Source organism: Garra rufa, chromosome 6 (genome assembly GCF_049309525.1).
Source record: "Garra rufa chromosome 6, GarRuf1.0, whole genome shotgun sequence".
NCBI lineage: Eukaryota > Metazoa > Chordata > Actinopteri > Cypriniformes > Cyprinidae > Garra > Garra rufa.
The window spans coordinates 6,967,587-6,979,767 of NC_133366.1; the positions used below are offsets into that span (position 1 = coordinate 6,967,587).

The window sequence follows — 12,181 nt, forward strand, 5'->3', positions numbered from 1 at the left end:
AGTTGAGTTTAAACTTCATTCATTCTGTGTGTGTTCAGAAACCTAAAGCAGTTTAAAGCACAACAAGAATGTGATGCTACTCTGTGCCACTAGAAGCAGTTTGATTGTAATACTACATATGTGTAAATAAGACTCACCTTATCCAGGTATCTAAAGACAAAAGTAAAAGAGAAGGAAAATAAGAGACACTATCCAGAGTCTTTAACCAATTTTTGGTGCTGAGTTTGGAACTTATACTTTGTTTAACCATGATCATTATATTTTGACAACTTGCCCAAAATGGCATTTATTTATAAAGACCTTGAGTAAATTCACATTTCGCTATTGTGATATTTGTAAATAATAATAATAAAAAATATTAAATGTTGTGGACTAAAAGCCATTGTGTGTGTGTGTGTGTGTGTGTGTGTGTGTACTGTATATGTATTTGTGTGTAGACCCTAGTGACATCATTAAAATGATTAAAGTGCATAGTGAATTACATATATATATATATATATATATATATATATATATATATATATATATATATATATATATATATATATATATTTTGCAGTTCAGCAATATATGTTGCATTATAGTGAACTAGAGCTATTTCAAATTAATTCTCCATTTCCTGGATCAAGCTGTGCTCAATCAATGAAGACTCTGTCCTTTGTCTTTAGTGATGCAACAGTGACCTCTGACCCCAAGTAAGACTCGAAGAAGCGATTTTTGCATTTTGCATTTATCAGGCCTGATAGTGGAAAAAATTCCTGAGCCTGAACTTTTTTTCCCTTGCCCCCGAGGTGAGTGGGGTGGAGGTACTATGTATGCGACGCACTTTTAACACATAACTTGTTGGTTCAGTTCAGTCAGATAAAGGTTTTTCACAAAAAAAGCTTATAGATTGGCATTTCAGCCTTTATCCCATTAAAATGAATAAATCAAGTATATAATGCATAACATTTATTTAAAACAATGTCCTAATTGTTTCGATTTTTAGAAAGCACATTAACTTCTTTCACATTTACAACTCTGTGTTTGCATAAAAAACATTGGTCGAGATTTGCAATAATCTGACCAAAAACAGCTAAAAATTTGGACGTGCAAATTAATTCTATGTCACGAGGGGGGCGCTTTAGGAGCGCTGAAATATTACGGTTTCCCTAAGAATGGCTGAAAGCAAAGCAGCATTAACACTGTTTTATCCGTCATGAAATGAAAATGCCAACGACACGTTTCTGAGGACAGTCGGTTCCCTTCAGATACATTCATATAAAGACAACAGTGCCGCGTTTTGACCTTGAAACGTGCAGTGAGCATATTTATTCAATGAAATCATTGCCTCTTAAAGTTTAATCCAGCTCTATCGCGATTCTCGTCTTTCCGTCCCCAACTGTAAAACCTCTTAAAATAATTAATCCTCTTCTTTTACTATTTAAAATATTTACCACTTTTTATGGCCTTAAATTTGATACAACTAAATTGAGGAGTTTTAAGGACCCCATGAGCCCTCTACTTCAGGATAGCCCGTCGGGCAGCCGGTCAAATAATGTTGGTAGCCCGACTGGAAAACCCAATAGCTCCGGGATGTCGGGCTAGCGATTTTGCGAGCCCTGTAAATATGCCTTTATCGAAATCCTTAATGTCTTCCCCTGGCTTCATAAACATAGCCATGACTTACGGTTTGAGTTGCCAGTAGGAGACAATTGTACAGTATGGGAGCTAAAAACACCTTCGCGCATGGAGCATTGCCTTAACCTGTATCAATCTATTTGACAAAGACACAAGGCCCGCCCCTTCCCTACTTCTGATTGGCTCATCGGCTAGAATGTGACTTGTTTGAGTCGTTGAGCGTTAAAGCTGCTCTCTGACCTGACCTGCACATCTCAGATTTAGAGAAATGACAGAGCAATATCCGCGAATCTGATTTTTTTTTTTTTCCCGCAGCCACAGTGGTGCCGGAACGCTATCACCCCTGATTTATTCAAAGCACCTTAGATAAGAGAAGAAATGAATCACACAGTAACATTATGAATACATTATTATTATGAATAAAGTAACACATTAACACAGTTAAATGTGAGGTATGCAAATGCAAAGAAAATGCAAAGCATATTCTAATAAATTGTAGAAAACATATAGGGAAGAAAGGGGAAAACCTAAAGAATGCATCATCAAATTAGGAAGGATATAGGATGTTGTTAAAGATCTTACTGATATAGATATTGTACCTCAAAGTGATGATGTTACTGACCACTACCTTGTGTCATGTTTGCTGTGTACTGATGTTAACTATATGGCTCTGCATTATCATCCAGGCAGAAGTATTGTTCCAACCACCAAAGATAGAATTACAAATAACCATAGATTTATCTTGACTGCTCTTTGTACCCATAACACATGAACTAGATAAAATAACTAACAATATGTCCACCATCTTCTCTAATACATTAAAAGCTGTAGCCTCCAAAAAAATATTAGAGAAAAACATACTGCGCTATGGTACAACAGTTATACCCATTCTCTCAAGAAAGAGAGAGAACATTGAGGAAAAACTAGCTTATGTATGACCAGCTATAGGCCTGGCTCTAAAATTGTCAGGCCTTGATTGCCTTCACCCGTTATTTAAGCCCTGTGTTTTGCCATGTTTCCTGAGTTCTGGTATTGATGTTGATGTCCTGTAACCTTCCAGCATTTTCATTCTTGTGGATTTATGATTAAAATAAACTGTTTGTTAGCTACAGCTACAGCTACATGTGACATACACATTGATTCTTATTCATCCCTAATAGGCTATTCATTCACATTTGCATTTAGCCGATGTAGGCTACTGTGAAATTGGAAATGTTTTTTCCTTCCTGGTATTTAATGGATGAAACTAAATATATTGTCAGTTCAAAAAAATAATCTAATAAGCATGTAATCTGGCTGATTAATAAATAAAAACTTGCTAAATCTTCTACGATCCCAGATGCAGAAGCAAGAGGAGGAGGCAAAAGACAAAGGCATGGAAACAAATTATAAAAGTTTTATTGGTTAACTTTCGCTTTTATAAAATGTATCAACTGAAAAACATTAGCAAATGTTTATATAACAAACCAACTCATGGGGAAATTACTGCACATTGTCACTATTTTGGATGGAGGCGACTCCTTAGCAGTTGGTTTACTGGTATATATTGTAACATGGCGATAACAAAGTATATGAAAAGAAACATAGCAATATCAAAGAGTACAAAAAAATTTCACTAAATGTGATAAATGAGAGTTAAGGCTGTTCTGAGGTTCTTGGCAGAGTGATGTAGTCCTGCACAGGTCGCTTCTACAATTGTTGATTAAACTGGCGTTTTAGCGTAGACCTGCCCTGAGTGAGCTGTGAACAGTCTGTTTCGACGCTGGAGTAGGAGTAGACAAGAATGTCTCAGATTGAGCGATCGAGGTTTTTTGTTGTTGGATGTAATAATGAACATAGAGGATTACTTTTGTTTTTGAAGTGAATGTGCCCTCCGATCTGCCTAAATGTCTATGTTCATGCAAATCATTTGTGATCCAGCTTCACCTACAGAAGGCAAGGCACATTTTATTTATAGAGTTTAACACAACCCCACTTGATCCAAAGTGCTTTACAATAAAAATAAATCTGAATTTAAAGAAGAAAAGGAAAGGGGGGGGGGGTATCAAAAACAATTAAAATGTAAATACATTAAACACATATTCACTATTCAAATACATACAGATGAAGTTAATATAAGTTTTTTTTATGAATCTTTACAAATTGCATTTCTTAATGTACTAGTTAGCAAGTTTCGCGGCTAAATGCGGCTAAAACTTACAGCCTCCACTTGTCAGCCCACAGAACAGAAGGGCAGGGTGAGCAGAGCTCATTCACATTTAAAGGGGTCACCAGATGCCCATTTTCCACAAGTTCATATGAATCTTTACGGTCTTAATAAAAAGTCTGTAATATACTTTGGTTAAAAATTCTCAATAGTAGTGTAAAAAAAACACTATTTTACCTTGTCAAAATCAGCTTTGCAAAATATCTGCTTATTTTATTGCATGGGCTCTTTAAATGCAAATGAGCTCTGCTGGCCCCGCCCCTCTCTGCTGTGGGATTAGAGGTGTAATGTTTACTTTAGCCACATTTAGCCGCGTTTATCGGCAAAACTTGATAACAAGCACATTATTAAGAAAGGCCATTTGCAAAGATGCATAAAAAACCCTTACTCACTTCTGCTGTGGGTGAAACTGCACCAGGAACGATTCGCACAAACATAGATGCATATGTAGATCGGGATCAGTGCTTTTCTTTTAAAACCAAAAGTAACGTTAAACCTCTGTGTCTTCAGCGGCTCAGATGTCGGTAGTAAATGACGACTGCTATGTTCATTATTACATCCAACAACAGAACACCTCAATCGCTCAATTAGAGTCTTCCTCTGCACCTGAGTCACACAATGGTGATCGTATTTGGACTGTTTCAGCTCGGTGTGGGCGGGGCTAAGGTAAGACGCACACGTCAATCAAATGTGTTTCGTCACAATGACAAGTAGCTGGGAATGACCTGATTTTTAAAAGGGATATTACTTTTGAAGATTAAACAAATACCACTGGGTGGATGTTTATCATTGTAGGGTGGTTGTGTACACAAACTACCAACACACATTAATGTTCAAACAACATGGAAAAGTGAGTTTCGCACTCGATGACCCCTTTAAAGGGACATGTACCAAAACTGCTCGCTGTGAACAGAGCTGTTTTTGACAAGGTAAAAAGGGTGTTTTACACTACATTCAAGAAATTTTAACCAAAATATGTTATATACTTTTCATTAAGACCCTAAAGTATCATAGTAACATGTTGACAATGGGCATCCAATGACCCCTTTAAAGTAAAAAAGTCAAATTAAGAAAGAAATGAAAGTCAAGTATTGTTAAGTATGGAGACCCATACTCGAAACTGGTGCTCTAAACTACCCCAAATAGTAATTGCATGGACTATACTCTCTGTGTGTGTGTGTGTGTGTGTGTGTGTGTTTATAATGCATTTCTGTTTAGATGTCGAACTGGTAATGGCCATCTCTTACTCGATTTAAAATGCACATCATTAGAGTCCAGGGAAAAGGTAGAATTTTTTCAGAAGGGTCGTCCTTTCAATAGACGGCATTAGTTGCTTCTCGCGTGTGAATCGTGGGTCATTCTTCATGCGTGAGGCAATCTAGAAATAAATATCATATTTGAATGTGACAAAAAGCAAACTAATACATTGTAACTGAGCAATAGACTTGGGGTGAATAAAATAAAAATGATTGTTTTGACTTTTTGGCTGAAAAAAGTAAACCATTTGAAATGGGATTTACCTTCCTGAACAACTCCATAATGTCATCATTATGAGCGCATGTACTGAACACATCCACAGTGTACATGATTAAAAAACTTCCGTTGACAGGACTCCTATACGATGAAGTATCTATTGAGACAATTCATTAAGTTATACAGTAATGTACCTTTTAAACTTTGCTCATTATGGAAGAAACATGTTTGTATTTGCTAATGACGTTTCATCACACATCTGAGTGGTTTCATCTATTCACCATGGCAGGTTCTTCTTCAAAGTGTGAATCAACCTTAAACTAACATTTTTTAAGAAAATAAAAAAACAACATAGACCTTATGACCATAATGAACTACAAATTTTATATCTGAAGTCGGTGTTTTTGAGGACTCACCAGGGAGGCTAGACATAAAGCAGGCAAAGTCTTGCTCTCTGGGAACATAGGAGTCTGACTGAAAATCTCTGTCACTAACTTCCACACCTCCTGGGTGAACTGAGTGGAACATAATATGGGAGACAATCTTACTGTAAATACAGAAACGCTGAGTACAAACATAATTAAAATAGCAATATGATAACCACTGAGATTCTTCAGTCATGACGTACCTCCTCTGCAGGCCTGAATGATAATAACTTTTGGTTTATCAATCAGAGCTGGACAGTTCTTTGAGTTCAGATGAGAGAAGATGTCCTCCACAAAGAAGTAATCTTTGGGATGTTGATTGGGGTGATAATGGACACCTAAAATGGCATCTTTATTTTGGATTCTTTTCCCATGAGACATGATAACCACAAAGGTGCTGTCTGAGTCTCGGTGTTCAGAATGTTTAGAGAAGTTCTTGACTTTTTCATCTATTTCCTGTGTATAAATAAACAATTTCTTAAAAGAAATACATGCTATAAAATGCATAATTAAATATATTTTCACATTTCAGTTTCCACGAAAGTAGTAGAAACCTACTAGACGGTACTGGTTTCATGAATTAATTATGTGTTACGTACCTCTCCAGAGAGATTTGTGTATTTCTCAACACTGTAACCCAAAGCTCTCAGCAGCCACTCCATGTTTTCCTCGTCTCTCTCTGACCCGTCCCTGTGATCTGAGTGTTTGAACTTAATGTTGGTGATCAGCAGGGCTAAACGTTTAGTCTGAAACTTGTCCTTTGTTTCATAAATCTATGAAAAAAAAAAACCATCAGAATGATGCAGAATTAAAACATGTGCAACTGCAAATGCTGCAAAATCACTTGATAATAAATAAATAAAATAGTTTTTACACTACTGTTACAAAATATGGGGTCAGTAAGATTATTTGATTCGATGCTGATCATCAGTTTGCACTGATCAAAAAATTCAGTAAAGCAGGCTGTGATATATTATTACAATTTAATATAGCTGCTTTCTATTTGAATATCTGTTCAAATGTAATTTATTCAAAGCTGAATTTTCATCATCATCTTCAGAAATCATTCTAATATGCTGAGTTGCTGCTCAAGAAACATTTCCGATTGTTGAAACTGAAACATATTACTTTTCAGGAAGAACATAATTTATTTGAAACAGAAATATTTTGGAACATTATAAATGTCTTTATGTCACATTAGATCAATTATACACTTGCTAAATAAAATAATCAGTTTCAGACTGATGACTCCTGAATATATTGTTTTGACAAAAGTTCAAAGAAACAGAGATACTTGCTTCGGTTCCCTTTTTCCCGAGAAGTGTCTGCTTAAACTCTTGGCTGCATGGAGTGATGCTGTCTGGTCTGTGCCAGTCGGACTGGATTGGCTGCGGCTGCACAGGCAATGGAGCATTTCTTGCTTCCACCTGCACATGCTGCTGATCTGAAGCCAGGGAAACACACATCATGTACATCATTCAGTACATTTCAATATGACAGCACATAGAAAAAAGACCATACCTACATCTGATGTCTGATATGCCAACTTGCAACATAGTCTGCATCTACGGTCAATTACAAATAAAGTCTACAATTGAGGTGTTTTTCAGTCAAATTCTACACTCTTAAGATTTTTTAAAGCCACTTTAAAAGGTTGTACTCTCAGTGAAAGTGTCTCCACCATCCTTATTTTCAGGTGATAACCAGTCTTCTTTATCTCACATCATTTTTAATATAAAAAGATGTGAAAGTAAAGTATGACTTTAGCGGTTACAGGATATATTTAATTTTTGACAACATGCCACACAGAAACCTGACATTAGTTTTCTGTTTGTTTGTTTTTTATGCAATTTTACCATTTCATGTATATTTCTCTTTATTTTTCTAAATGATGGCTGTATTTTGTTATATTCTTTAGAGTACTACACTTATACTAAACCTTAAATCAGTATTGTTTTTCTTTACCTTTCTGAAAATTTAACTCAAGGCGTTGCGCAAGATCATTTTTTTCCATTTTGCGCAGCACTTGGACTGCGATTCTCCCAGCATCAGCACAATATTTCTGTTCCATGAGATCCACCACACCAGTGCACCTAACTTTCTCAAGTCTTCCTCGAGGAATAGGACTGAAGCCTAAACCATTCCACAAGTACCATTTGAATTGATCGAACTCTTCTTCCTCAAGATGGTCAAGTGCTTTCAACACACTTTCTTTCCTGCTGACCATTTTGTGTCACTAAAGGAGAAAAAGAACAAAACAGGCATCAGACATTGATTGTGTTCTTAGAGCGGTTCACATAACAAGCAAAACAGTTCATAACAGTGAGTTTCAAACTGGTATAACAGACTTGTTAGACTCAATAAATAAAGAAATAAAAATAATATATAATGAATAAAATTTAATAATACAAAAAAGTGAATTTTAATGCTAATCATTTTAAAAATGTATTACAAGTAAAAAAATGTAGGCGTTAATTTTAGTGTCATGTATATGTGGGCAGTTATCGCTGCAGTCAATGTTGATTAAAAAAAGTTTTATTGAAATATGTGACCCTGGACCACAAAACCAGTCTTAAGTCGCTGGGGTATATTTGTAGCAATAGCCAAAAATACATTGCATGGGTCAAAATTCTAGATTTTTCTTTTATGTCAAAAATCATTAGGAAATTAAGTAAAGATCATGTTCCATGAAGATTTTTGGTAAAATTCATACTGTAAACCTATCAAAGTGTAATTTTTGATTAGTAATATGCATTGTTAAGAACTTAATTTGGACAACTTTAAAGGTGTTTTTCTCAGTATTTTGATTTTTTGCACCCTTAGATTTCAGATTTTCAAATTGATGTATCTCGGCCAAATATGGTCCTATCCTAACAGACCATCAATAGAAAGCTTATTTATTGAGCTTTCATATGATGTATATATCTCAGTTTTGTCAAATTTAACCTTATGACTGGTTTTGTGGTCCAGGGCACATATGTAAGATATGCCAACTAGGCTATTAACCTAAGACCTCACACACACATATTGGATTTTAGTTCTGGAACTCTACTCTAATGCAATAACCCGAAACACCTGACAATACGACGCCCTGGACTTTACGTTATAGTACTACATTAGTTTTAATCTTTTAACCGCCACAGTGTGTGAGTGCGTGTTAAGCGCACTGCACTTTGACGATTTTTTTTAAGACCTATAGAGCGTGGGACAGGATTGTACACTTGTACAACGGCAACTGCTTTTTATAATTTATAATTAGAAGCACCACAAATTAAATTGTATCATCTGTTATCCGGCTACTAAACAGACATTTAGAAGTTTATTTTAAAATGCAAAGTAGGCTGTAAACATTTTCATTTTTACAATAGTTACACTTATTAAGTCTGTCTCGTTAGGTAATGAAAAGTTTTACACAGACGTGTGGTTATCATGGTCACTTGAACACAGGAAATATGTCAATTATTATTTGTATTTGGAAAGGGTGTAGGCTATGTCTGACAGTGCATGTGAAGTAAAATTGTAAGAAGTAAAAACGGTAGTTCCACTGAAATATAGCTCAATACAAATAATTTGCAGTATACAACCCGCCTTCAATAATCAAGTAAAATGATTTACTCTGCTTTTTAATTATCCTTATTTTTCTCTGAAGTGAAACCGGGCTCCTATGATTTCCTCTACAAAGCGTTTATGTGCCGAACATACATCAAAGCAAAAATATAACCTACACTATTTTTTTTAGATGAAATATCGCCACATTCAGCTATAGCCTACCTATCCCTCGTGCTTAATAGTTGAAAATTAACTTATAATTAAAATCTAGACCATTGCTTCGCTGATGCTATTTTTGTATGTTTATTACTGTTAAGTTGCTTTTAGTAACCTGTATAGAGCTGAAGAAAAACATAAACGTGACTGCACTTACGATTCTGCTTGAACAAAGTTTTCGTGTAGCCTACAGTCCTTGCTCTTTGTTCGTTTAGAGGTTTCACTTTCTATAAAGCCCGCCTATTATTTCTATTTCAATCCGGGGCTTTTTTGTTTTGTTTGTTTTTTTACAAACTGAGTTGCTGCGTCCCAATTCGCCTACTTATACTATGCCCTAAAAGTATGTAGGCTACTCTTTTTGTAAAGAAAAAGTACATACTTTTGAGTATGTAGCCGAATATAGGCGAGCTTTGGGACATACTACTTCGTCATAACTGCTTCTTTAACGGACGCTCTGTTGCTTAGTTACCTGAATGCTGTCACTGTTTAAACTGCCCTGTCAATCATCACAGTTAACATTATCTACATTTCGTTTAATTTGATTTCCTACCTAGAGAAAAATGAAGAGGCACGTTCTTTCACGAGTCTTTCATGCCGAGACCTCTGCTCTTGTGTTTGCATAATTATGCCTTTAAACGTTGTGCAAAAGGCCATGCTTACTTTTAATTTGTTTCATTATAATAGTTCTAGTGCATTCGGTTTATTATAGTTATTGCATCAGCCTAGTAGGCGTGGTTACGGAGAGTCTCACTAGTTCAGAGAGATTAACAAACGATCAGATGCAGCAGAGGTAAAAAAGCAAAGATAACGTGCAATTGTTTTAGTCGGGATGTTCCATTAACAGTTACACAGACTCCAGATCAATTGAAGAGTAGTTCTTTACATTTATTAATCTCGTTCACATTGGCGTGCCGCCACACACACACACACCTGTGCTAATCTCCACAACACCCCACCCTCTGCACATGTGCAAACATATACTAGGCAGGGTTGCCACTACTCCAAAAAACCATCCACTATCATTACATCTTCCCTTTTTTTTTTTTTTTTTTTGACACTCTAATAAACATTAATTGCAACCTTTCATTAAAGATAAACATTTAAACTTCTCAACAAACATGAAAAATACAAACATGATTTAAAATATCCTATTAAACCTCTATGACCATTTCAGTCTTTTGCAACAGTCTTTCAACATGTTTCAATAAGTCTTTCAGGGCATTTCCGGTCACGAACAGATCTTCTCAATGGTATCTCAGTCTTTTCAGGTTGTTCTAACTCAGCTGATAAGTCTTTCAACAAATGTTGACGATTCCTCCTTAACACAACACCACCTGTAGTTTCGACATTATAGGACCTTGGTTGAACTTGTTCAAGTACAATGCCTTTCTGATTCCAAGTATTAGTTTTATCTTTAAATCTGACCTCCTCACCAGCACGAAGTTCAGGCAAATGATGAGTTCCTTGATCATAATAGATCTTTTGCTTAGCCTTTTGTTGTTCTTTGAGCTCTTTGACTTTCTCACTGCCTTCTGTCACGAGAAGATCCTCAGACATAGGCAAATTAGAACGAAGACGTCGTCCCATCAAAAGACATGCCGGGGAATTTCCACACTCCAGAGGAGTACTACGATAAGCAAGCAGTCCCATATAGAAACTACTTCCACCATCTCTTGCCTTTTGCATCAACCTTTTCACAACTCCAACTGATTTCTCCACAAGTCCATTAGACTGGGGAAAATATGGACTCGATGTTGTATGTCTGAAGTCCCAGTCTTTTGAAAAACTCTGGAAACTAGCATTAACAAATTGAGGGCCATTATCTGTAAACACTTCAGTTGGTACTCCGTGTCGAGCAAAGATTGATTTCAGGCATGAAATCACATTTTCTGCCGTAGTTGTGTTCAACGCACACACTTCTGGATAAAATGAATAATAATCCGTAACCAAGAGGTAATTTTTCCCATGACATGTGAACAGGTCTGCTCCTACTTTTTGGTACGGTCTCTCAGGTACCGGATGCGACTTTAGTGGCTCTCTTGGATTATTACATTGATATCTGGCACATGTATGACATTTGGACACTGCAATTGTGATGTCCTGATTTATTCCAGGCCAATACATGACTTCACGAGCTCTTTTTTTACACTTCTCAATTCCCAAATGGCCTTCATGGATTTTGTTCAACATCTCATGTCTCAGATTTTTCGGAATCACTACTTTATTTCCTTTATACAGAATTCCATCACAAACAGACAATTCAGACTTGCAGTTCCAAAATTCATGAACTTCTACAACACAATTTTGCTTCACTTCTGGCCAACCATTCATGACATAATGTTTCACCTGAGTGAGTGTTTGATCTTGTTCTGTCTCTTTGTTGATCAATTTCATTTTAGAATCAGCAACAGGTAAAGCTTCTACGATCATGTTCACATATGCTTGAATGTCTTCAACTTTCCACTCGAAGGTGTAGTTGGGTCTACAGCTCTGGACAAGGTGTCTGCAACATACATTAATTTACCTGGTGTATAAAACACTGTTAATGCATAACGTTGCAATCTGATCATCATTCTTTGAATTCTCAATGGACAATCATTAAGAGGTTTTTTGAACAATGCAACCAATGGTTTATGGTCGGTTTCAACATCCACTGACTGTCCTGCCACAAACTGATGAAATCTCTCACAAG

At 36.1% G+C, this 12,181-nt stretch overlaps 2 protein-coding genes across 2 annotated transcripts in view; one reads left to right on the forward strand and one right to left on the reverse strand.

Annotated features, from left to right (window-relative positions):
* Nucleotides 1–56, forward strand: part of LOC141336802 (E3 ubiquitin-protein ligase TRIM35-like) — a 7,782-nt gene extending 7,726 nt beyond the window's left edge. The window contains exon 5 of the mRNA XM_073842529.1: nt 39–56. Coding sequence (XP_073698630.1) covers nt 39–56 — 18 coding nt within the window. The remainder of the gene's footprint in view (nt 1–38) is intronic.
* Nucleotides 57–3,000: 2,944 nt separating this feature from the next.
* Nucleotides 3,001–9,717, reverse strand: LOC141335986 (caspase b-like). Its single transcript, XM_073841497.1, has 8 exons — nt 9,647–9,717; nt 7,690–7,960; nt 7,023–7,168; nt 6,324–6,497; nt 5,928–6,180; nt 5,716–5,814; nt 5,347–5,456; nt 3,001–5,204 (listed from the first exon to the last, which is right to left on the reverse strand). The coding sequence occupies exons 2-8, from the start codon at nt 7,949–7,951 to the stop codon at nt 5,094–5,096; spliced, it is 1,155 nt and encodes a 384-aa protein (XP_073697598.1). The 5' UTR covers nt 7,952–7,960; nt 9,647–9,717; the 3' UTR covers nt 3,001–5,093.
* Between the last annotated feature and the right edge of the window lie 2,464 nt (nt 9,718–12,181).